The 23,740-nt window shown below is 33.8% G+C and overlaps 2 protein-coding genes across 2 annotated transcripts; one reads left to right on the forward strand and one right to left on the reverse strand.

The window, feature by feature from the left end:
- Positions 1–442: 442 nt before the first annotated feature.
- Positions 443–22,266, reverse strand: LOC128231697 (uncharacterized). Its single transcript, XM_052944793.1, has 18 exons — positions 22,077–22,266; positions 21,394–21,500; positions 20,942–20,970; positions 20,235–20,666; positions 19,966–20,046; positions 19,531–19,653; positions 18,795–18,917; positions 18,531–18,608; positions 18,172–18,299; positions 10,464–10,559; positions 8,884–8,973; positions 8,535–8,654; positions 8,073–8,268; positions 6,782–6,937; positions 6,389–6,477; positions 6,168–6,238; positions 4,584–4,729; positions 443–2,205 (listed from the first exon to the last, which is right to left on the reverse strand). Exons 1-17 carry the CDS (start codon positions 22,104–22,106, stop codon positions 4,591–4,593), a joined length of 2,088 nt encoding a protein of 695 aa, XP_052800753.1. The 5' UTR covers positions 22,107–22,266; the 3' UTR covers positions 443–2,205; positions 4,584–4,590.
- LOC128231698 (uncharacterized) lies at positions 12,573–17,606 on the forward strand. The gene is made up of 5 exons (XM_052944794.1): positions 12,573–12,762; positions 13,105–13,173; positions 13,578–13,689; positions 13,924–14,042; positions 14,511–17,606. The coding sequence occupies exons 1-5, from the start codon at positions 12,652–12,654 to the stop codon at positions 14,937–14,939; spliced, it is 840 nt and encodes a 279-aa protein (XP_052800754.1). The 5' UTR covers positions 12,573–12,651; the 3' UTR covers positions 14,940–17,606.
- Positions 22,267–23,740: the final 1,474 nt, after the last annotated feature.

A 23,740-nucleotide genomic window follows, 5' to 3' on the forward strand; every position in this document is an offset into this window, starting at 1 on the left:
TAAAGCGTAAGTTAGCTTTTTGCCATAAAACATCAGTGCAGCTTTAATCCTGGAATCAGGATTGGGAGCTTTTAACTACATACTTATTTACAGTTGGAAAGGTTGTTTTTTGCTCTAACATATTTACATCAAAAACAATAAGAAGTACCAGTACCTTGAATGTATATTAATGACTTCAGAAACATTTTCAGAAGAGGTTTAAGGCTCCTGTACTCTGCTTTAGGCATGACTTGCTTGTACTCAAAGAGACCGCGGCTATTATAATGGATTGACAATTGTTCAAATCCAATCCATTAGAAATTATGGCAAATCCCCCAGAGTGAGACCACTCTCACTATTGAGTCCGCTTTCATGTAATTGGTATCTAGGGTAAACAGACGGTGATTATAGTCATTTATAAGTTAATTATATGTACCATGTATATGAAGTAACAAAATCAAACTTTGATTGTGAAATACACATGTATTTTTTTACATGATAAGCAGTTTTCAGAAACATGTAAACATATGACACGAACAGTTTATGGAAGAAAAAAAAATGCATAGAAATGAACAAAGTAAATGTATCACAATGGAATCATTAATGTCATGGTCCAACATTTGCATCTTGAAGTACCTGCTGCACTATAAATGTTTATACAAGAGGGAAAACGATGCCAGTAACATGAAATGTAACAAAATAGAAAATAATAAAAATAATCCTGATTAATATTGCAATAGCTATATATACAACATACACCATATTTAACAGTGTATCATATATTATACATGTATTCCATAAAAGCTGCACTCTCACAGATTGACTGTTTCGACAACTTTTTTATTCTTATATTGAAATGAACAAATCTTTGTGTAAATATCTGGAAACGAGTGATATAAGACTGGTGACAAAATATCAGCTCTCAGTTTTGTATATTTACGTTTGAAAATTAAAGTTTTGTGGCTAAAAGCATTACTACTCCTTTAAAAAAATAGTTTTTTGGCATTAACAATTAATACCTCGGTAATATCAGGTGATTACACCGACTAGCCAATCACGCATAAGGAATGAATTCTACCTGGTAGACATACCCAGTAAACTTTTTTAATGGAAAAATATGAAATAACTGCTAAACTTAAATAAATTGGTAACTATGTGGTACTTCAATTAGTAAGTTTCAATGCATTGTACACATCGATGCCAAGTTTATGTCATTATTCGACAATTTTTTTTTTTTTTGCTATTTTATCATCTGTGAGACAGTCCCTTTAACGCAAAATTTGGCTCATTCTAAAACAAAAAATAAAAAGTTTTAAAAACGGTCCGTCTGTGAGAATGCAGCTTTCAAACAATAGAACCATTATTGTTCGTCAACAAACATTTGCATCATACAGCACCACACACTTAATAAGTATACCAGAGGGAAGACAATGCCTGTAACAAGATATATAACAAAGGTATTCCAAATAAATATTATACGAAAACATATAATGGCAACAAAGATTAAGAAACAAAAAATAATATTTAAAACTTGTAATAACGGCAAAATGGCGCTATGTAGAGACTCAAAACCATAATAACACCAAAAAATGGTTTTATGATTGAAGTGATAATGAAATGAAGCCTTTGTTTGCCTAATTTCACCTGCATTTGGGCAACAACATATTTTTAGGGTGATAAAGCCTTGTGTTGCGCTATTATGCTTTTGACAATTGTAATGCCTTTCTTTTATTCAAAATAATATGATTTTTCAGTAACCCTTACTGTTAAGAATTTTTTATATTGCAAAAAACATGAACATAACATTGTCAGTCAACAACCATTGGTGTGACAGTCAACAACCAGTGATATCAGTCAACAACCAATAATGTCAGTCAAAAACCATTGATGTCAGGCAACAACCATTGATGTCAGTCAACAACCAATAATGTCAGTCAACAACCATTGGTGTGACAGTCAACAACCAGTGATATCAGTCAACAACCAATAATGTCAGTCAAAAACCATTGATGTCAGGCAACAACCATTGATGTCAGTCAACAACCAATAATATTGCTCAACAACACGTTGATGTGTCAGTCAACAACCATCGATGTCAGTCATCAACCATTGATGCCAGTCAAAAACCAATTACAGTAAAACTGCGATCGCTCGAGGTCGCCGGGGACAGAGCCTTAACCTCGAGGGAACCGATGTTTCGAACGATCCGATTTTCATTTCTCCAGTCTGTAATGAAAAATATGTTTCATTGTATTTCAAGTATGAAGTAGTCTGTTTACTAAGACACCGATTATGTATTGCGTTGTGGAAATCACTCATGTTTAAAGGGTTGTCGTTAACTATATGTTTACTAAATATAAAATGTAAAAGAAATATCAATAAATCGATTTTTTTAACAAAATGGCCATATTGCAAAGCAAAGTGACAAAAAGGAATTCTTTTCAGAGATTACGATGTTGGATCGATATGGTAGTGTTTATTCATATTTTTATTACTCATTTACATTTCTCACAATTAACTTCTCGTCATTAACTTCTCAAAATTATCTTCTAAAATGCCCGTATCAACTAATATCAGTCATGCGTTAACAGTGTTTAATGGTTTTTCACACCTTATCAATTGCCTTTCAACTGTCATTGCAATTTTTACAACTTACGAAAATTTTAATACCTAGCAATTGTTTGTTTATTTTGGAGCACGCGTTCAGGAAAAAGTGTGAAATTATGACCTTGAGGGAGCCATAAGGTTTTGTGCATGATTTGTGTACTTGGGACCAAGAATATTGCTCGACTCCTCGATTTAATTAGGTTTCGATGCAGCGTAGGTATATTTTATATGAAAATAGAAGGAACAAAGTTCGGGACCAAGCTCTGACCTCAAGGGAACGCCGGTTCTCGAACGACCGCTTGTTCGAACGACCGCAATTTTTCTGTATGTTGCTCAACAACCACTGATGTCAGTCAACAACCAATAATGTTGCTCAACAACAATTGATGTCTGTCAAAAACCATTGACGTCAGTCAACAACCAATAATGTTGCTAAACAACCATTGATGTCAGTCAACCACCAGTGATGTCAGTCAACAACCATTGATGTGTCAGTCAACAACCAATAAAGTTATCCAACAACACATTGATATGTCAGTCAACAACCATTGATGTCAGTCAAAAAACATTGGTGTGTCAGGCAACAACCAGTGATGTCAGTCAACAACCAATAATGTTGCTCAACAACCATTGATGTCAGTCAACAACCAGTGATGTCAGTCAACAGCCATTGATGTGTCAGTCATCAACCATTGATGTGTCAGTCAACAACCAGTGATGTCAGTCAACAACCATTATTGTTGCTCAACAACACATTGATGTGTCATTCACCAACCATTGATGTCCGTCAACAATACATTGATGTGTCAGTCAACAACACATGGATGTGTCAGTCAAAAACCATTGATGTCAGTCAAAAACCAATGATGTCAGTCAACAACCAAAAATGTTGCTTAACAACCATTGGTGTCAGTCAACAACCATTGGTTTCAGTCAACAGCCATTGACGTCATTGATTTTAAAACAGTAAAAGTCGATATATTCTTCACTGTTTTGAAATTAAACCCTTCTCTTTTTTTGTGGACATACATTTATATACTTGTTGCTGTTGGATTTTCATGACAATACTAGTGCCAATATCTGATTCTGCTCTGTAAATTTGTCTTGGAATGTGTCATTTCTACATGAAAATATGCCAACTAAGATGCCATTTTAGTGGTGATTTATGCTGTCCTTTCATGACAAAACTAACATTAATAACTATACCACAATAAATTCATTTTATATCCTTTTGTGACATATAGCAAAAAAACCTGTTTGTTTCAGTGTATATTAGATCGCAATAAATTTCACTACATGGACACCAAAAGTAAATCTTTCATTTATAGCTATGCCACTCGCGAAACATAGCTTTTTGTTCTCACTCGGGGAAATATATTGCAATCTCACACTGAAATAATTACACTCTGTATATATAGACAACAGTATATAAAACGCACGCACGCACACACACACATATTTCCATAAATATTTAATTATTCTTAGATTGTGTCATGAAATTGTGAATGGCACATTAGTAATGATCCTTAAAGAGAGTATTGCATGATGGTTTTCTTGGCCAACCAATTTATAATATATATATAGTTGCATACGCTGACTTCTGAAAAAAACCCATCTCCTGTCTTGAAATTGAATTTACCACTCGTGCGTTGTACATGCAAACAATCATTATCATGTTATAATAACATTATAGTATAGTACCAGTTACACCAGAGCGATGAGGCTATATGCGTACATAGATTTATCATTTTCCACCCTGATCATTGCCTATGATGAATGAGAATGGTTTTAAATTGTAATCGATTTTGATGATTGTGTTGAAGAGAAAACTACATACATTGTACATGCAAACTCGTAACCAGCATATGGTACATGTATGTATGTAAGCAAACAAATTGTAATTGATTTTGTTGATTGTGTTGGAGAGAAAACTATATACATGTACATTGTACATGCAAACTCGTAACCAGCATATGGTATGTATGTAACAAACGTACATGTTATTTAATTATTCTTGTTTTTATTCTTCTTTGGTTTGATGGCGGCTGGTGAAGGGGCCGCGCCTGTTTGTCGCCCATCTGTAATGGGCAGATGCCTTGACGGTCGGGGTCGCTCCTCAAGGCGCTGTAGCTCACAAGCCTCACTGGAAAAAAATGCATTGGAAATGATGAATAATTCATTATGTTCATTTATGGTGCATTTGACTTGGTGGATTGAATAAAAATTGAAACCTCACTAACAGTAGTAGATATTCATTTCTCCCACCTCAGATAAGTAGATCCAAAACATTAACCATGCTAGAAATTCTTATCTTGCCCACGGGCAAAGATTATAAGTATCTTCCATGGCCGAGAGTGTAAGATAGGTTCATTCCGACCCGAGCGTAGGGTGTTTTGCGGAAACGAGGTTTACCAAGTTTCCGCAAAACACCCTGCGCGAGGGTCGGGATGAACCTATCTTACACGAGCGGCTATGGTAGATGCCTTTTCTCCCACCTCAGTTAAACAAAATTAAGTAAAAATGTATTTTTTTGCTGGAACTCTTTTGTGCTTAGTGAAAATAATTGCGTATGGATATGCGATCATTCGGTCTTCAACAAGGGAGGTAATTACAATGTGGTGACCATTAAAAGAAGTTCCATACGGGCATTTTATCTTCGCCCGTGGGCAAGATAAGAATCCCTAGCATGGTTAAATTAATGGATCTATTTATCTGAGGTGGGAGAAAAAACAAGTACCCGTATGGAACTCCTTTTTAATGGTCATCACATTGTAATTACCTCCCTTGTTGAAGACTGCCGTCTGTAACATCATAGAAACCTTCTCTGGTGGCAATATTTAGAATGCTAATTAATTATTTCTCGCTTCAAATGTCACCATACAAAAGTTTACACGCACCTTTCAAGAAATAATGCTTCACTCTCCTCAACTATTTGAAGACCGATTTGACTATTAACATTATCTGAATCACTGCGCGCATATCCATGACAACCACGAATGACCATATATCCATACGCATTTTTTTTCACTACGCACATAAGAGTTCCAGCAAAAAATACATTTTTACTTAATTTTGTTTTACTGAGGTGGGAGAAAAAGCATCTACCATAGCCGCTCGTGTAAGATAGGTTCATCCCGACCCGAGCGTAGGGTGTTTTGAGGAAACGAGGTTTCTATCTTACACTCTCGGCCATGGAAGATACCTATATACTTGGAGCTACATGTTTGAATGCAACCGTATCTATACTTGCATGTGGGTACTTATTTAGTTTTCAAGATAGCTTTTCATCTCCATTCTGATCTATACTAATGGTCTCTAAAAAGGGAGTTTTCTCCAATGGCTTCCCAGACCTAAAACACCTGACACATTAACATGCATATACATGCACATAACTTAACCCATTGGCAGAAATTCAGATAAACAAGCAGTAGCCCAATTTCTTATATTGAAATGTAACAAACCAAACACATACAAGACCAACTATATGAATCATAGGTTTCTTGAAAATTTCAACTAGCCCGAAGGTTTCTACCCTTGGGCTGGTGCGAATTTCGACCACTAGCTATCAAACATTTACATACCACATCTTGATCTCAAATCGCCTGTCCTCACCATACGAATACAGCCCTCGACTTCCATTATTCCATCGAACCTGCATAATAGAGAATATAGCAAGTGGTGCCAACACCTGTCTGTGTGGGCATTTATTAAAGTAAAGTAATTCAGAGTTATAGCGTGTCGAAATAAATATACATATATATAAAAAACAGACGTGCTAAAAAGGGATAATGTGACCACTTACAGCAACCTTCCTAATTCCATTCTGCCTCAAAATCTGTAGAACAACTCCCTTTTCGCCCATTATACTTGCGTCGCCTGACCAGTCTTTTGCTAAAATCAAAATTAAAATGATTGATTTTAACTTAATTGCAATTACTTTAGATACAATAAAAGAACCACCTACTTAATACAGTAATCAAACCTCGATATGTAAGCGATAATATATAATTCATTTGCAAACACAGGTCAGCAATGCAGACAACATTTCTGCTTTCTGTCATTGCAAAAAGAGCAATGGAAAATAAGTAACAACTTTTGTCCACAAAAAGTCCAACAAACACTCTTGAAAAAAGGCATCAACATATTTCCACATTTAGACAAAAATTGAGACCAAGGATTTAGAAACTTTATTTACCTGGAGTTACAAAGCAGCCGACGTCCAGTGGCTGTCCGGGATTGAGCTTTCTCGGCTCCTCCGTCGGCAACACGCCATAAAGATTATGTAGTCCAAAATTATATTGACCCAATTTGCCCGTGGCATCCCAAGTAACAAACACGGAATTACCAAAATCTAAAATGCAAAAATGTAAAATACTATATACTAATCTTATAATATTTTTCAATGATAAACAATTTATTTACAGCAAAAGAACATTAATTCATGTGCGTATATATTTTAGAAAAAAAAACTGTTACGCAAAAAAATGGCATCATTTAACACCGGATGCCTAATGTTGATTATTTAAAAAAACACACCTGAATACCTGCATGGTTATAACTCGTTCGGAACTCCTCGGTCATTTTTATCAAAAACAACCTTGGATGTATATATACCGGTACATCAGTTGAAGTAGCTCGTAATTTTTTGAATTATATCATTAATTAAATGTAGTGTTTTAGAGTTGTATTTTTGAAGTGTATTATTGCAAACATAATTAAGATTCCTTAAAGTTAAGTCATAAAGTTTAATGCTGAAGTGCTGAATAAAATTACTACTCGATTTAGTTGCAGCGGTCGTACCGCGAGTATGTAAATCGTCCAATACACCCGAGGTTGTTTTTGTTAAAAAATGGCCGATGAGCTCCTAATGGGTTATAACTGTTTTGGTGTTAAACCCTACATTTAACAGACTGATCGTACATACAAAAACAGGAGTGGCAGACTACACATGTTCATATGATCATCTCCAGGCCCTTTTCTGTCAATTTTGGGGAAAAGAACCTGTGGTGGACAATTTTGGATTTTTTGTATCTTAAAACTTGTCAATATTAAAATAAAACTTATTGCTCACATCAAAATTTGGGATTTTTATAGATAACAATACAACTATAAGACAATCCATCCTTCTGGCTTCCGAAGCCCATCTCGAGGAAATTTACTTATATGTAAGCTTATAACGCAGGTACAGATCACAAAGAATAGTTCATTTAAGGCCCTATGCATGTATATTTCAATAATTATTTGATATACAAACATTCTATGGGACAACGTATTACATCTATAACGAAATACCATACATATGACGGACTACCATACATATAACAGGCTACAATACATGTAATAGATTACACTATAAATAACATATTGTAATACATATAAAAGACTACCATACATATAGCATACTGCACATAACAGACTACCATACATATATAAAACTACAATAAATATAGTTGAATACCATAGTTATATTATAACAAAGATCTTACAAGTTTTCCTGTGGCCAACAACAGTCCCTGGCTCATTGCCGTCCTCGTTAGTTACTCGGTCCCAGTCCGGGCCTCGTGTTACCCGAGAACCAGTCCGAGGGAAACTGTCATCTGGTTCCTCGTGGTAAGGGTTCACTTCATTTTCCTTCGCCACACGACGCCTCTCTTCTCTTTCGAGTATATTTAGCATTTGTTCCTGTGAATGTTGTTAATAATACAACCATACAAACATTCGTACGCTACACGTTTCACTTAAAATATATAATGGTGTTTACAATCATAGTCCATGTTGATGTTGTGATACTGTGAATCACGTAGGCATAACTTGTAATATGGCGTACGTTGCCATATACAGTATGTAATGAAGAAGAACTTGATTATTCAAAATAAAATTTGCATTGCAATAGCACACCAAATGCATGTGTCTCTTATGTATATATGACTGTTAACATGTAAATATACCTCGTCCAAGCGAGTAATTGCCCGGTCATCTTTTGGTATTCTACTCATATGCACCGCACTTGGATCTAATCCAAGTAATCCCAATAAAGGGTTTACGGGCTGACCGGGTAGTATCTTTCCCTGAGTGAAAGTGAAAAAAGTGATAAAAAAGTTTGGAAGAATATCAAGTGGTTATCACCGTCTGTCATACTTCTTAGTAAAGCAATGAACACTACTAAAAAAAACTTAATGCAATCTTGTTTTATTGCATATACATGGAAACCTCCGAACAGTGGCATTCTTTGTAATATGTTACGATAAGCATCTCAACAAAATGTAAAGAATGTGATTTATGAGGTACATAGCATACCGCAAGCACAAGGCGCCTGGAAAATGACGAACCGTCCCTAAAATGAAGTTCTTTTCCGAATCCAACGTCACTGACTAACTTCAAGAATTCCTGTATCAAAAATAAATGTATACTAATAATATCTGTCATGTGTTCCCGTTCCGGATAGAAAAATCCGACCCGAGGGCACCTGCGTTGCCAGGTAACGAGGCTTGCCGAGTTACCGGCTACGCAGCGTGCCCGAGGGTCGGATTTTTCTATCCGGAACGGACACACATGATAGATATTTTTTCTAGCATACCTTAAATTACATTTTTTGTGAAGAAAATACATAAAAAAGCGCATTTTTGTACGTATCACCAAAAAGCGCGTGCGATGATGTTTACTGACGTCATGACGCGCAGTAATTTGTATTCTCTGCATACGTCAATAAGTTCCTTCGATATCACGTCTTTTAAGGGTTATTTTGTTTTGTTTTTAAGGAATATTTTTGTAAAGTTAATGTTAATGGAACTCATCAATTTAAATCTCATTAATATGGTTACAATTAGTGTTTAATAAAAGGAATTGAAATTATTACGTCACAGCGCGTGACTCATCTGGCATGGGGGGGGATGCCAGATGGAGTTTTCCAGCACGGCTGAATTCACCGGAAATGCCTATCCGGTGTGCTAGAAATAATAATATGTCGGACTTTATAGATAAAAAAACTATTAGTGCTATTTTGGCGCTATTTTAACTGGGGCAAGCCAAGTTATGGCGAGGTATTTATTAACTGAAAAGAAAAAAAACATTCATAAAGGCTAGTATTTTTTTATCTGTAAAAAAATCATGTGTTTTTATTTTGATCATTTAAGTCAAATTAGTTAAACATAATAATGCATGTGAACAAATGCATCAACCTATACTATGCCACTTTAATACATGTAGTTCTTTATTTAAGGAATGAATTGCGGGCTTGATGTCATTATCGGGGTACGAACGCAATTGGGCTGGTCTAAGTGTGTGGAGTTCGAAGGACTCCACGCGTACTTTGACCAGCCAAATTGCGTTCATATCCCCGATAATGACATCAACCCCGCAATTCATCCCTTATATTTACACCAATAGTTCATCATTTTATCCAAGAAACGTTAAAAAATTCTTCATTTCATTTCGGATAACCTTTCAGTAATCCTTTCTTACCCATTCTGTAAATAGGATGACCCGACTGTTACCGGAAACATTTTTTTTTCAAATGACGTCACAATATCGCGGGAAAAGATCAACCACTTGAAATCACTTTTAAACGTAAAATTGAAACACTTTTGACAACAAAACATTTAAAATATAATAACTTAGCACTTTCTAAAATGTTGATTTATATTTTACGGGACCTACTGACACAATACAAACAATAACAAGATCAAATTTTCATGTTTATTGTTATGCGATGAATTGCGATCCGAACATATCCGAAGATGTTGCTTTCATCGATTGATGAACGCAATTGCCGAAAGGCAGTTCATTTAAGGAATGGAAGTTGAGGTGTAAATATTTAGCAATAATAACTATAACGAAGGTCACACTTTACCTATTGGTTACTGTTTAAAAAAATATACCATGTTGGCTCTTCCGACTGGTAAATAAAATAAATCCGCCTGCGTTAAATCGTCGTTCACAACGAGTTTTGCCATTCGTAGTATGTCTTGTGTTATCTGAAAAACGAAAGATGATACAATTTCAGTCACATATGGTCTGTTCAGAGAAATAAAATATATTTAGTTCTTAGTATTAATAGCTCTTATTAAATATACGATCAATAATTATGCAATATATCGACTACTCGGATAGGCACACAAGCCATAATAATATAGTATCTTCTTTTGAATTCCACAAGTTATGCCAAATGGATAAACAAACCACACACAGAAGGCAAACTGTGATATATAACCATATATATTTTTTACTTAGATGTGACCGCCTTGACCGCCTTAGATCAGTCAGGAGAATCACATAAGTTCATTAGGGTTACTCTGACGTCTGATACGCATTGAACCTTAACATATGTGACGTCGTCAGCGAAAATGAGTCCTGTTGAGGTAATCACGTTACCGAGATAAAGCGAGATTAAAAAACACAACACGTTTTCTGAGCAATTATCGTTTTGTCAATTAACTAATTTGGCATTATTTTGCGAAGTATTTACATAATCGAAGTGTATAAACAATATAAAGGCACATCACTCTGCTATCAGTTGATTATTGTCGATAATATTCATGCTGCCTGACCTTAAACATGATTAATCGCCCTTGATCTGAAGGTGTCGCTCTCCGCCATTTTGATGGAAACATGTCCAAATCCGTACTGAAGATATGACGGTTTTGCCGGTTTATCCACACGGCATTAGAATGCTTTTCGGATTAATTACACGGAAACAATTATTTGGAAGGTAATGTATGCAGTTATCTATGTTGTCATCCTTTATTTAAATTGTCATTTGATGTTTATTTTAAATAACCTTTTGACAGTTTGACCCGGAAGTATTTTTCCGTAACAAAATACGGTTTACTAATAGCAACAGATATTATGGCGGAAAATTTGAAAAACACTTGAACATGAAAATGTCCCAGTTGAGTGAAGCAAGCACCACCCCCTACGAATTAAGCCAAGACCATTTATTTCGCGAAGAGTTATTAGAAGTTGATAGACTTTATTTCATGTTTTGTGTCCAGAGAGTTCTGGTGCAAGTGAGATAGAATTTAGTCAGTCTGATTCAGAAAATGATTCTAGCCATGAAAGTAATGCTGTCAATGATGAATCAGATGATGATATATGTAATGCAGAGACTGTTCAGTGTGAAAGTTTTGACCATGATTTAAAACCTTCTGCAGAGTATTTAAGACAGAGAAAGAAAACTGATGATTTCTTTGCTCAGACCTGCAAGTGTGAAAAACTTTAGGCAAACCATGCAGTCAAGTTGTCGATGGTAATGATATTACTGACTTACATATGTATTCAGCCGGTATGCAGACAGATGAACTTGATCTTGTTATTAAATCAGCCATGTTGTGCCACAGAAAAAATGGCCAACAAACTGACAGTTGTAAACATAAACGGCAGGAGAGGGTTAGGCCCAGTCAGTAGTTTTATATTAAGGGAGTTGAAGTTTGCCGTGAGGTATTCTGTTTCGCATACAACATCGGAAAGGAGAAACTAAAAAGAATTGGTCGCTCTCTTGACAATGATGGATTGATTGCTAGGACTCATGGTAATACCAAAAGACTACCTCATAATGCAATCACATTTGAGCAGAGAACACATAAGAAAATTCCTCATCTGCTATGCATCTGAAAATGCAATGCCCGTTCCCGGAAGACTTCCAAACCACCGCAATAGTAAAGTGTTGTTGTTGCCATCTGATAAATCACAAGCAGACATTCATGTTGAATATGAAAAAAATAGAGGGTGCTAGAAGCTATGGCATGAGTTGTGCCCACATATAGTATTAGTCTTAGCTAAACCAAAAACAGACTTGTGTTTTAGATGCCAAACCTTTTCTTTTAATATTTCACAAAGTGGTTCCCTTTCTGAAGATGATAAAATGACACTTCTTGATGAATATGAAAGTCATGTTGAAAGTGCTAGACATCAGAGGGAGCAATATAGAATGCAGTGTGATTACTCTAAAGTTACATGTAGTGAAAACATGAAGTTGAAGGTGTGCTTTGGTTAATAAATTTCTATGCGCTATAGTTTTAGCTGTCTTATGTCATGCTTCAATATTTTCTAGTCTAAAAATTAAAATATATGTTAAATTCTATTTATATTTTAGGTTCAGAGTCATGTTCCTTAGATGCAACCGTCCACTACAGCTGGGACTTTGCACAGCAGGTTCATATTCCACACCATAGCCAACAGGTTAGTTGATTTTTTTCTATCAAGTACAAGCAAATAATCAAATGTTGTTTTTTTTTACTGAATTTATCAACTTATTGCAAGAGATTATTTTTTTAAAGGATTTATTGTGCAGTAATTTGCATGTGTATCATACTTGTGAGTGCCTAAGGTTTACTGCAGTAAATGTATGCTTCTACTTAAATGGTTACATACCTGGTAGTGTATTCATTGAATGTAAAGTGTTTATGTTAGAATTCTTTTTACATGATTTAGAAATTGAATCTTTCAATATTTAGAATAAAATGCTGGTTCTAATTACCAGATACTGTTGTCAAATTTAATGCAAGCTTTTATCTACTACAGGTTGGACCCCTGTATTTCAAAACTGCCGGAGGAGATGTGAGGTATTTGGAGTTTGCTGTGAAGGATCTGGTAAGCTTATTCATTTTGACTGAGACTCACTACTCATATATAAATCTGAATTCACTTTTTTACAGTTTTAAATTGCAATCTGTTCTGTGTCATTATAAGATGTCCTGATGTCAAATGTTAATAATTGAGAATTGAAGGGGCACTTCTTAGCAATAAATGTTTTACTTCATTAAAACAAACTGATTAAGAATGTAACATTTCCATTGGTCAATAGCCATCATGCACATCTCACAATCTGGAATTGGATGTGTATCTGAACATTTATTTGGTATATGTTAGTTATGAGAAATGTTTTAAATGTTTTGTTGTATTAATGTTAAATACTGGTGCTGTTAAATTTTTGCTTCTGTTGCTGATGATGGTGATGACTAAGAATAGTGATAAGAAGGATAAATATTTTTCAGAGAAACAGGTGTTTTGCCTGGGTGAGGCACATGCTCAGTTCCACTTTGACAATTGCCAAGGACAACAAAAATAATGCCGTTCTTGGTTATGCTGTGTGGAGAACATTGACAGGTGAGAGTTGTTGTGTTTTAGTGGAAAAAAAAATATGTTTCATGATATAAACTAAATTATGTTATTGCTTTTTAAATATCTCACAAGGTTTTCAGTAACTCTTTAGATAAGTGAAACAGATGTGTAGCTTTAAAAGCTTTTGATTTGTTGTACTTATAAAATAAACAACATATATATTTCAGAGTTTAATTTGAAATAAAGAGATCTTATTAACAATTAACTATTCTATTCCAGGAGGGCATAAGACAATCCAATACTCACTGATGCTAGCCGGCCACACCAAATTTTCATGCGACTGGCATTTTGGAGTTTGGAAAAACAGAATGAGATACATGGATGCAGAGACAGTTGAGGTATTCAGGGAGTTAGATTTTTACCACACAAATAGTTTAAAACAATTATAGACATAAATTACTTACACATGTTTCAAGATTGATTAATTTCCTTCTTTTGAATACAGTTATAAACTAATAAGAAGTGGCATGAAGAAAATGGGATTTTTTATAGTTAAGATTGAAAATAATCATATATGACTAATGTTATATTAAATTGATTATTATATAAAATAAGTTCATTTATTATCATGTATATTTAGATATAAAAGGTAATTAATAAATTCACTGATGTTATATACTTCATGTAGGCATTACATAGTGCAAGGGTACTGCTCAGTATAATTACAATAGTGAAATAAGACGATAACTGCATATAGAAATTGAAGCAGATATTGAGTTCTTGCACTAAGGTGACAATATAATATGTCATATTGGATCGTTTCTGTCTGAAATTCATTCATCATGTAATGCTTTTCTTCAATACAGGAGGTGGCTTCCACAGAAGCCATGTCATCCCGTAATGGCCACAACATTCCACATATTGTTGATGGCAACAGCAAACAAGTGTCGTTCTATGACTGGAGCACCTTCTTCAAAGGCATTTTCAAACCATTGAAGAACATTTCGAAATACCATTCATTTGAGGTGTCTTCTAACGAGCCTGGGGTTTTAAGAGTAAGGAAGTTTGTTGATGCCCCTGGGGAGAAAATTAACATACTGAAAAACTGCCAAGTGGATATTGGTGTTCTGCCAGAGCAGATCTTTGGTGAGGGAATAAGTGCAGAAAGGCAATGGTACTTGCATGATGTAAAAAGAGACTTTTGCAGATCAGATAATGCAAAAAACACAACATACCCATTGCCATTAGTTGCAAAAGAAGGCTATTCAAAGGCCAAAAAACAAAAGTTGAAATAGGCAACTTTATTGAGAACACTTTCTGTGTGTGTTTCAGCAAAAGTTATAGTTTGTTTCTTGCTATAAATATATTGGCATGTGTAAGTGGAAGTTTTATGTTTTCATTTACATTCAAAGAATATATTTCTTTGTGTTACATTGATAAAATATTCATGATCTTAGGAATGTATGGTTTCCTTGGCAACCAAAAGTAACACACTTGATTGATCATTAAATACTTATGTATAAACATGTATTTCATTTATGGGAATATCATTGAACAGTCGGCCATCTATAAGTAAAGTATGATGGCATTCATATTTTCCATACACGACTGCAGTATAATGTGAAAGTGTACATTTATAAGTCTATATGTTAATAGTTATACATTAATATAGTTTCAATAATCCTTGCATGCATATGTTTGTTGTCAATTTTGTCAAATAAGGCATGTGTCAATGCTTTCCTTGTAAATACATTTCATTCTGTGTCATCTTACAACTCCAAAAGAATGAAATGAGCAAAAAAAAAGAATTATTCTAGGTATAAGTCAGTTGCTATGGCAACCAAGTTTAACATTCTTATTGATTTTAAAAATAATTGATTTCACCAGACAAGTTACATCTTTTAAATAATTGCTTGTTTTAAAATAATATGTTTTTTGTTTTGATTAATACAAGGATAAGCTGCACTACTTTTGAACAATTAACCTTGTTTTAGAAAAGTGGCAGATTTTCTTTACAGGGTCTATGTAAAATTGCTGTTAACATTCTATTTTACTACATAGCTGGCTGAAATTTTAATGCTGTACTAAAATATTTCCTGCAAACATAATCTATCAAATTCAAATGTGATTTTGTCTATTTGAGCTGCTTTTGCGTTTATTTGGATAAATTTCTCGTGAAAAAATTGTAGTCATGGCAACCGTTTCTATGAAATGTACATGTAGTGTTATATTTTCCATAAATGATGTTATTGATGTTATGATAATGTTTCCACAGAAATAAAAAATGCTGTATTCAATTTTAATGGAATACAGACTCTTAAAATCAAGGACGTTGTATTTACTTATGTTTCCATTTCCTTCATTTTTTTCGCCATTTTATAACAAATAGTGGTATTGCGAAATTTGTCCTCAATCCGTCAATTTTAAAGATATCAGCTTTAAACTTCACGACTTTATTTCTGAAACATAGCACATTCAGAAAATGTAAAAACCTGAAAATGTCATTTTTCCTCATTAGGACCCATTTTCGCAGACTTGGTCACATATATATGCTACTCATTTGCAAAATATTATAGGTTGCTACTGACATCTTATAGGCAACCAATGGTGCATGGCTATTAAATTCAATTTCATAATTGTTAAAAAAATACGATTAATTTACGTCGAAAAGTGTTGTGAATGTCTGTACTATTTTCTGTACGAAGTTGATTATGGCTGTGCCTTCGTGAATAATTTCTGGATTAGTAGTAAATCCAGTTATGTCGTTAGCAAATGATTGTGATGATGATGTAGATGTTTACCTACGTCTTTATATATTACTTTATGCTGATGACACAGTTATTCTCGCCGAATCTCACGCCGACTTGCAAGCGGCATTGAATGCCATGCTAGAATATTGTAATATGTGGGATTTAAAAGTTAATCCTAGTAAAACTAAAGTTATTGTTTTTTGTAAGTCTAAAAGAACATTACTGAAAGAACAGGATTTCTACTATGATGGCGCGAAAGTAGATATTGTTGATGAGTTTGCGTATCTTGGTGTTATGTTTAGCTACAATGGTAAATTTACTAAAACTAAAAAACTTTTGGTAGATCAAGCTCGTAAAGCAATGTATGCACTAATAAAGAAATCTCGTAAACTTAACTTAGCTTACTCTTTACAATTGTATTTGTTTAATTCAATGATTGTACCAATATTATTATATGGTTCAGAGGTATGGGCTATGGAGGATCTTAAGATATTAGACCAATTTCAGTTAAAATATTGTAAACTCATTTTAAATTTAAAACTGTACCCCTAATTGTATGATTTATGGTGAATTTGGTTTAAAACCAATTTCTATACAAGCTAAAACTAGGCTTTTGACCTTTTGATGTGAGCAGCAGCAAAATTAGTCACTTATTGTATAATACTGCATATTCTTTGCACAATGATGTTACCTCTGGCTTGTAGTTCCCATGGCTTTCCTTTGTTAAGAATTCTTTAAATGATTTAGGATTAAGTATGTACTTTGATTTACATCAGGTTAATAGTGTTATTGTTTTTAAAAATATGGTTAAAAACAGATTATCTGACCAATTTATTCAAAATTGGTATAGTATTGTTTCAAATTCACCAAAATGTCAAATGTATAAAGTATACAAAAAAGATTTTGGGTTTGAAAGCTATATTGATATACTACCAAAGAATCTTTCATTGTATTTGCTTAAATTTAGAATTATGAATCACAAATATTTCCTATTGAAGTAGGGCGTGGTCAAAATGTTGAGAGATTTCGTAGAACATGTCATTTGTGTAGTAGTAATAGTTTAGGTGATGAATTTTATTATTTGTTTGAATGTCAACATTTTTCAGACGATAGAAAGAAAAATATTAAATTGTACTTTTGTCGTAACTCTAATTGTATTAAGTTAGATCAATTAATGAACAGTAAAAACAAAAAAGAACTTTTTAAACTGGCTATATTTTGTAAATCCCTTTTATCTAATGTCAAATAGTCATTCTCCTTTAAAAACAATACGACTTATTTCTCTTAGCATTTCCTATTATAGGAAACTGTATGTAATATATGTCCACTTTGTTTATATATATATATATATATATATGTTTAATTAATTGTTTGTTAAAGCGTTATTGTTCTGATCACATGGTTGTAATAACCCATGATCTAAATAAATCTTGAAATCTTGAAATCTTGTTTAAAACCTATATGCTCTATACGGGCCATGGAATGGTTTGTTTGTTCACTTCTCTATTTTAAAGCTACCAATATCAGGTACACATTTTTGTAATGCATTATTACTTATTATATATCGAATTGATTGATGGACAATGACTTCGAGCATGAGCATAACACAATAGTTGTCAATGATTTTATTCAATTTCCAAATTTCGAGCCACTGTGCGCCCAACATAATGCGATCACACTATCTAACCTGGATCACTTCGTGCACAGATAAGCTAAATCACATCAAAATGAAAGCATTATAAAAGTTAAGGTTTGAAATGCATTCCCTTTATGATACCTCCGGATCCATTTCAGTATTTGTTGAATCCGGACCTCTGTAGAGACACGTATCAGTGGGGTATCCATCTGTGATGAGTATTAGTTTCGTGTGCACCGTTATCCCATTCGTCAGTAATAAAATAGGTTCTGTTTAAGAAGAAAGCGTCAATTATTAAGAATATTTCTAATACTGTTGAAAACACATATATAAATCTTTCATTCTTGCATCAAGTCAATAAAAAATGAACATTGATATATTTCGATGTTCGTACTTCAAAACGTAATTTTGGTTTTATTTACATCAGACATAGATTTTTTATTACGAACAACTTGTAGCTTGTAAGTGATTGTTTTTCGCAATAATGAGTAAACAATTACCAGTCGCTGCCAACATGGCCCCTTGAGCCGTGACCAAACCTCCGTAGAATGGACTAGGTCCTCCAGGACTTATACTGTCTGAAATAAAACACATTAATAGTCATTATTAGAATATCGGCAACGAACACAACGAAGGGGTCGGATAAAGACAGAAAACATATAGCCATGTCACTGACATCTGCTTTGATTGTTCAGACACATGCATTTTGTTTTAAATAAAATTGATTCTATAGTACATAAATAGTATATATTTCTAATATATACCGAAAATTTGCAGGATTTCGTGGTAAGATTTTGTATATCTTTGTCTGCACTGTGTGTGTTCGCCAAAGGTTACCAATGCTACATATTCTTCACAGCCATGTTCTGTGGACATTATCTGTAGTCCTGCGACACAAAGTAGTTTGTAAATCGTTTTAAAGATGCACTATTACTCCCAAATAAGATTTATCAGAATTAATACAATAATTATTGTTTAAATATACCAGAAAGGATGAATAAGTGTCGAAAATAATGATTCTTATGAATGATTCCGAGTTAAATTTGAAAGAAATGTGCAGAAAACACGGTATTTCTACCTTATGAGACGATAGTAGATCACTGTAAATCTTTTAGCATTCATCAATCATTTAAACTATTTGGGTTTTCAGCTATTAAATACACGGTAACAAGTATGTTATCAATAATAAATATTTTCCTTAAATGCATTATTTAGTAAGCAGATTTATCGCTCAAAATTTATGTTGGTTATACCTGTGTACGTATTGCTTTTGGATAAGAGTGGTGTAACTTTAAAAGTTTCTAAGAAGAATTTTCTTAGGCAAAGATGATAAATAAAACAGCCATCTTTCATTATTTGAGGACCAGCATTCACACTCTACACTGATTCTTTTTTACTATCTTGAAACAATTTTATCTGTGATTTCATAGTCTTGCAACAGATTTCATCTTATAACAAACAAATTCTTTTAACGGTATTATTTAAATTCCATGGTTTTACCTTCGATATATTCTTGTATAAATGTAGAGGCCTCCTGCCAAGCATTGTTCTGTCTCATGCTGGCGGAAGTGTCCAGTAGAATAACGGTAAACGCTCCCTGTGTGGAGCCAATCTCAGATCGACCTGAAGTAACATTTGTAATAAACGTATACATATAAATGAAAGAAAACAACAACATTTCTTGTGTCTAAGTTACTAATTTTTTATGATTGTATTAATATGTAGAATTAAAGTCTAGAATGGGTTTTGATAACTGCTTAGAACAAGGAAGTTATTGGACACAATGTATGTTCTTGTATTAACAAATAGACAAGTGTCTGTCTATCGACACCGGTGTGCTTTATTTACGCGTGGCAGTATACACTTTTGTTTAATTTTAATATATATATTTTTTTATATTTAGAAAAACATAACAAATAAAATAGTTATACCAACCGTTTCTGAATTCGTTGGTAGCTTCAACAATCCAAACCTCTTTGGTTCCAAAATATACTTTTTCTTCTTGGCTTGTCGCTTCTGGAAAAAAAAGATTACATATTGTTTGTTACATTTGCAGTTAGTGTTGAGCTCGCTTAAGATATGTATTTCAATATCAACGTAGCAACATAAATCACGATTTATGGCATTTTTTGTACAGTGTGGTACATAAGTCACAATTTGTCTATCATTTATTGGTTGTAGTGTTCCAGTCGTTTTATTCTTACCCAGATGTCTGCCAGTAAGATCCATTTGTGATTCTACAGTTTCGCCGAACTCGCCATATGTCAGTCTTGGAATATTTTGACGACTTTGAACTGCAAGCCTCCTGTCGTGTTCATGTGACCCGAGTCTCGTTTGTTGGGGTCTAGAAACAACTGAATGGTGACTTCTTGCAGTACTCGGTTCTCTTGTATGTTCAACATTTTGATAAGATTTAAGGACAAGTTCTTTTCCTGTGTGTCTTGTTCTTGGCCTATGTGTTTGTTTTGTTGCCACAACCTGCAGGCCGTTGTTAGTAGTCTGGTTTAGAAGTGCCGTTAACTCGTCTACCCGTTGTGTTAATTTATTTATGTTATCTTGCGTTTCCAAATCCTGTTTTCTTTTTTCTTCGTCTTGTATTCGCCTTTTCTCATTCTCCTCTGACAAGTTTCTTATCTCTACAATATAACAGAATGTAATCAATTCTTAATCGAAGTGTGACTAGTTCTAGCTCTACAATGTAAATATTTGCACATTGTTTTTCATGTTAAAATGCATACTTTAAAAGAATACCATTATAATTAATAAAAGGTCTATTGGTATCTGTAATGAAATAAACGTCTTCAAAATGTTCATAAACCAGAAGACAGTGATCTTTACACCGATTTTCACTCTAAGATATCGGCTTCTCACTTCCATATTTGGTAGCTATTCTAGATAAAGAAGTACCTACCTTCAAACAGCTCTTCTTGGATTTTGGCACTGCAATGACAATGAAAACGCACAAAACTAAGCCTTGTGTGTTTTTCCGTGATTTTAAAATACGGAAACTGTAGCCCTTTACACAAACACATTGTTACATAAAATATGTTTGTAAACATTGATCAACCACGTTAGCGTTACTAAAATAGACATATTTCGTAGAAATACAACGGTTGATAGCTGATTAAAAATTGCTTGAAGACATAAAGAATCAGAAGACACAACTTTACCATGCCTGGGAGCAAGGATTGTTTTGGAGTGAAGTGCTTAGTTCGTTCACCCGTTTTAGGACAAACTTGGTAGTGCTGTTCACTTGCGTGCGTGTGCGTGCGAATTTGTCATGTTAACATTCAAATTCTATAGATATCATGTATATACAACAACGATTTAATGATGATATATAAGCTAGAGGTATAAACTCACCATGCTGGAGAGCAAGGATTGTTTTGGAGTGCATTGCTGAGTTCGTTAACCCGTTTAAGGACAAACTTGGTAGTGCTGTTCACTTCCAATACCTCTTGGTGGACAGCCTGCAGAGTTACAAAACCGTTTAAAAAAGAATAAGATTCAATTGTTGCGGAATGTTAAATTACGGGAATAATAATAATGATAATACTAATAAAAATACTACAACTACTATGCTGCTGCTACTGCAACTGCTACTGCTACTGCAACTGCTACTACAACTACCCCTACTACTAAATAATAATAATAATAATAATAATAATAATAATAATAATAATAATAATAATAATAATAAAAAAATAATAATAATAATAATAATTAAATAATTAAATAATGATACTTGAACTACTACTACTACTACTACTACTACTACTACTACTACTACTACTACCACTACCACTACCACCACCACCACCACCACCACCACCACCACTACCACTACCACTACTACTACTACTACTACTAATAATAATAATAATAATAATAAACGATGATAATTGTAATAATATTAAAAATCGCTGTGGTCATCATCGATAAGTGTGTGTTATTAAGATAAACCATACCTGTAGTTTATAAACGTTGCTGTAAAAAATGCACTCAATAATTGTCAATTTCTTTGCATAATGCCATTGTGTACATACCTTGATTTGTTTGGCGTCAGCAGAGTTCATTGTGGAAACATTAATTTAGCCATGTAAAGAAATTTTAATTGTGTCCAGCATATTTGGTCTCATGATCGTAGTTAAATATTGGTTAATACGAAGGTTATTTAATTAAGTGTACTTTCTATCTGTGATAAACAGTATACATGCAAATCGAAACTAGACGTGCGTCTATTTTTAGAATTTACTTCCTCGTTACCTTTGACACGTTGCACAATATATTTTGGAATTTCAAGCTTTCGAAATTCAATGCTTTGTAAAAATAACTAGGTTGATTATACAAAAACGTTTAACAGATTTGTGAAGCTCCGGATGTAAATCATTATGGAACAAAACGTAGTCAATCAATGATGATTGGTTTCAATATTTGTTAAAGCTGCACTCTCACAGATTGTCAGTTTTTACACTTTTTAAAAAAGTTGTCATAGAATTGGCTGTTTTGGAGCATTAATGCCTTCAGTACAATCATATAAGATAATTCACAATAGAACAAATCTCAAACGATAGTAACGCTTTTAGCAATTAAACATCAGTTTTCTAACTAAAACATGTGCCTAGATCAGTTGAATAATAGCTGCGCAACGGACACTGTGCACCTACCGGCATAAGTTCGAATGAAACTGGCTGAATCAAGTCTTCATACAGTTGGTTGCTTAATTATTAGTGTGACATTGTTAATTCAACTGTCAACATTACATGGACAAACATAATAATTAATGTTGGTTATCCTTTGCAATGTATTCAGTCTGGTTGAGTTTTCGGACTGATAATTGCAAAAGTGGAAATGTTTGTAGATTTTTACTGTAAAATTCACAGAAATGTTTTCAAATGAATAAAATGTTTGATGAACAATCGTTTCATATTGCAATTTTACAGCTTGGAGCAGCTAGTAGAATCCCTGGCATGACCCCAACTACCCTTGTGCACGTGCTGAAATATTTGAAAGTTAGGCATGGGGCTCAGATATTCAGCCAAGTACCCGGTTAAGTGTTTAGACCGAAGGTAAAGCAATTGTCTGCAGTTATAATTATTGCAATACGTGAAATCGAGACATTTTGCTCGAATTTCCAGTCAAGTACCTTTATACTGGTGGTAGGATGTATACCATAAGCTTGAAATTTCAATGATCCGTTGATAATAATGTTAATTCTTAATGCTTAGGGACCCCATATATTGTTGGTACTGTTTGAAAGCGCATTGCTTACTGATACCTAAAACAGTGTGTGTATACCACGTGATACATTGCGTCATAAGTGCTACGTCGGAAGGCAACATTTTGCTTCGAATGAAGACTTCAAACAAAGATAAAATTGTGTAGTAAAAGAAAAGTTATCTTTGATATAAGTCTTCATTTTAATTCAAATATTGCCTTCCGACGTAGCATTTATGACGTAATTTATCACGTGGTATACAAACACTGTAAACACAATAAAAATGAATGTAAACGCATACTAAATAAAGTTTTTGCAGTTTGTGATTGAGTTCTTTATATCAACTGAAATCATGCGTGAAATGACATATTTTGAATTCTTTCAAGGCTGAAAATGCTTTTTTGTAATATGTTTTACGGTATTTTTTTCTCTATTTCCTTAACCTTTTCAAACGATATCAAAATAATATGACCAGGCATCCAAAAATAACAT

Source organism: Mya arenaria, chromosome 4, assembly GCF_026914265.1.
Source record: "Mya arenaria isolate MELC-2E11 chromosome 4, ASM2691426v1".
NCBI classification, from domain to species: Eukaryota; Metazoa; Mollusca; class Bivalvia; order Myida; family Myidae; genus Mya; species Mya arenaria.

What these genes read in the sequence shown, in the direction of transcription:
- LOC128231698 (XM_052944794.1), top strand. Translation starts at nt 12,652, where the DNA reads ATGTTAAATTCTATTTATATTTTAGGTTCAGAGTCATGTTCCTTAGAT. An exon ending in TTCCACACCATAGCCAACAG is followed by an intron (nt 12,763 to 13,104) that starts GTTAGTTGATTT and finishes TATCTACTACAG; the next exon opens with GTTGGACCCCTGTATTTCAA. An exon ending in TGTGTGGAGAACATTGACAG is followed by an intron (nt 13,690 to 13,923) that starts GTGAGAGTTGTT and finishes ATTCTATTCCAG; the next exon opens with GAGGGCATAAGACAATCCAA.
- LOC128231697 (XM_052944793.1), bottom strand. Translation starts at nt 22,106, where the DNA reads ATGAACTCTGCTGACGCCAAACAAATCAAG. An exon ending in TCTTACTGGCAGACATCTGG is followed by an intron (nt 20,047 to 20,234) that starts GTAAGAATAAAA and finishes TTTTTTTTCCAG; the next exon opens with AAGCGACAAGCCAAGAAGAA. An exon ending in CGAAATCCTGCAAATTTTCG is followed by an intron (nt 18,609 to 18,794) that starts GTATATATTAGA and finishes GTTTTATTTCAG; the next exon opens with ACAGTATAAGTCCTGGAGGA.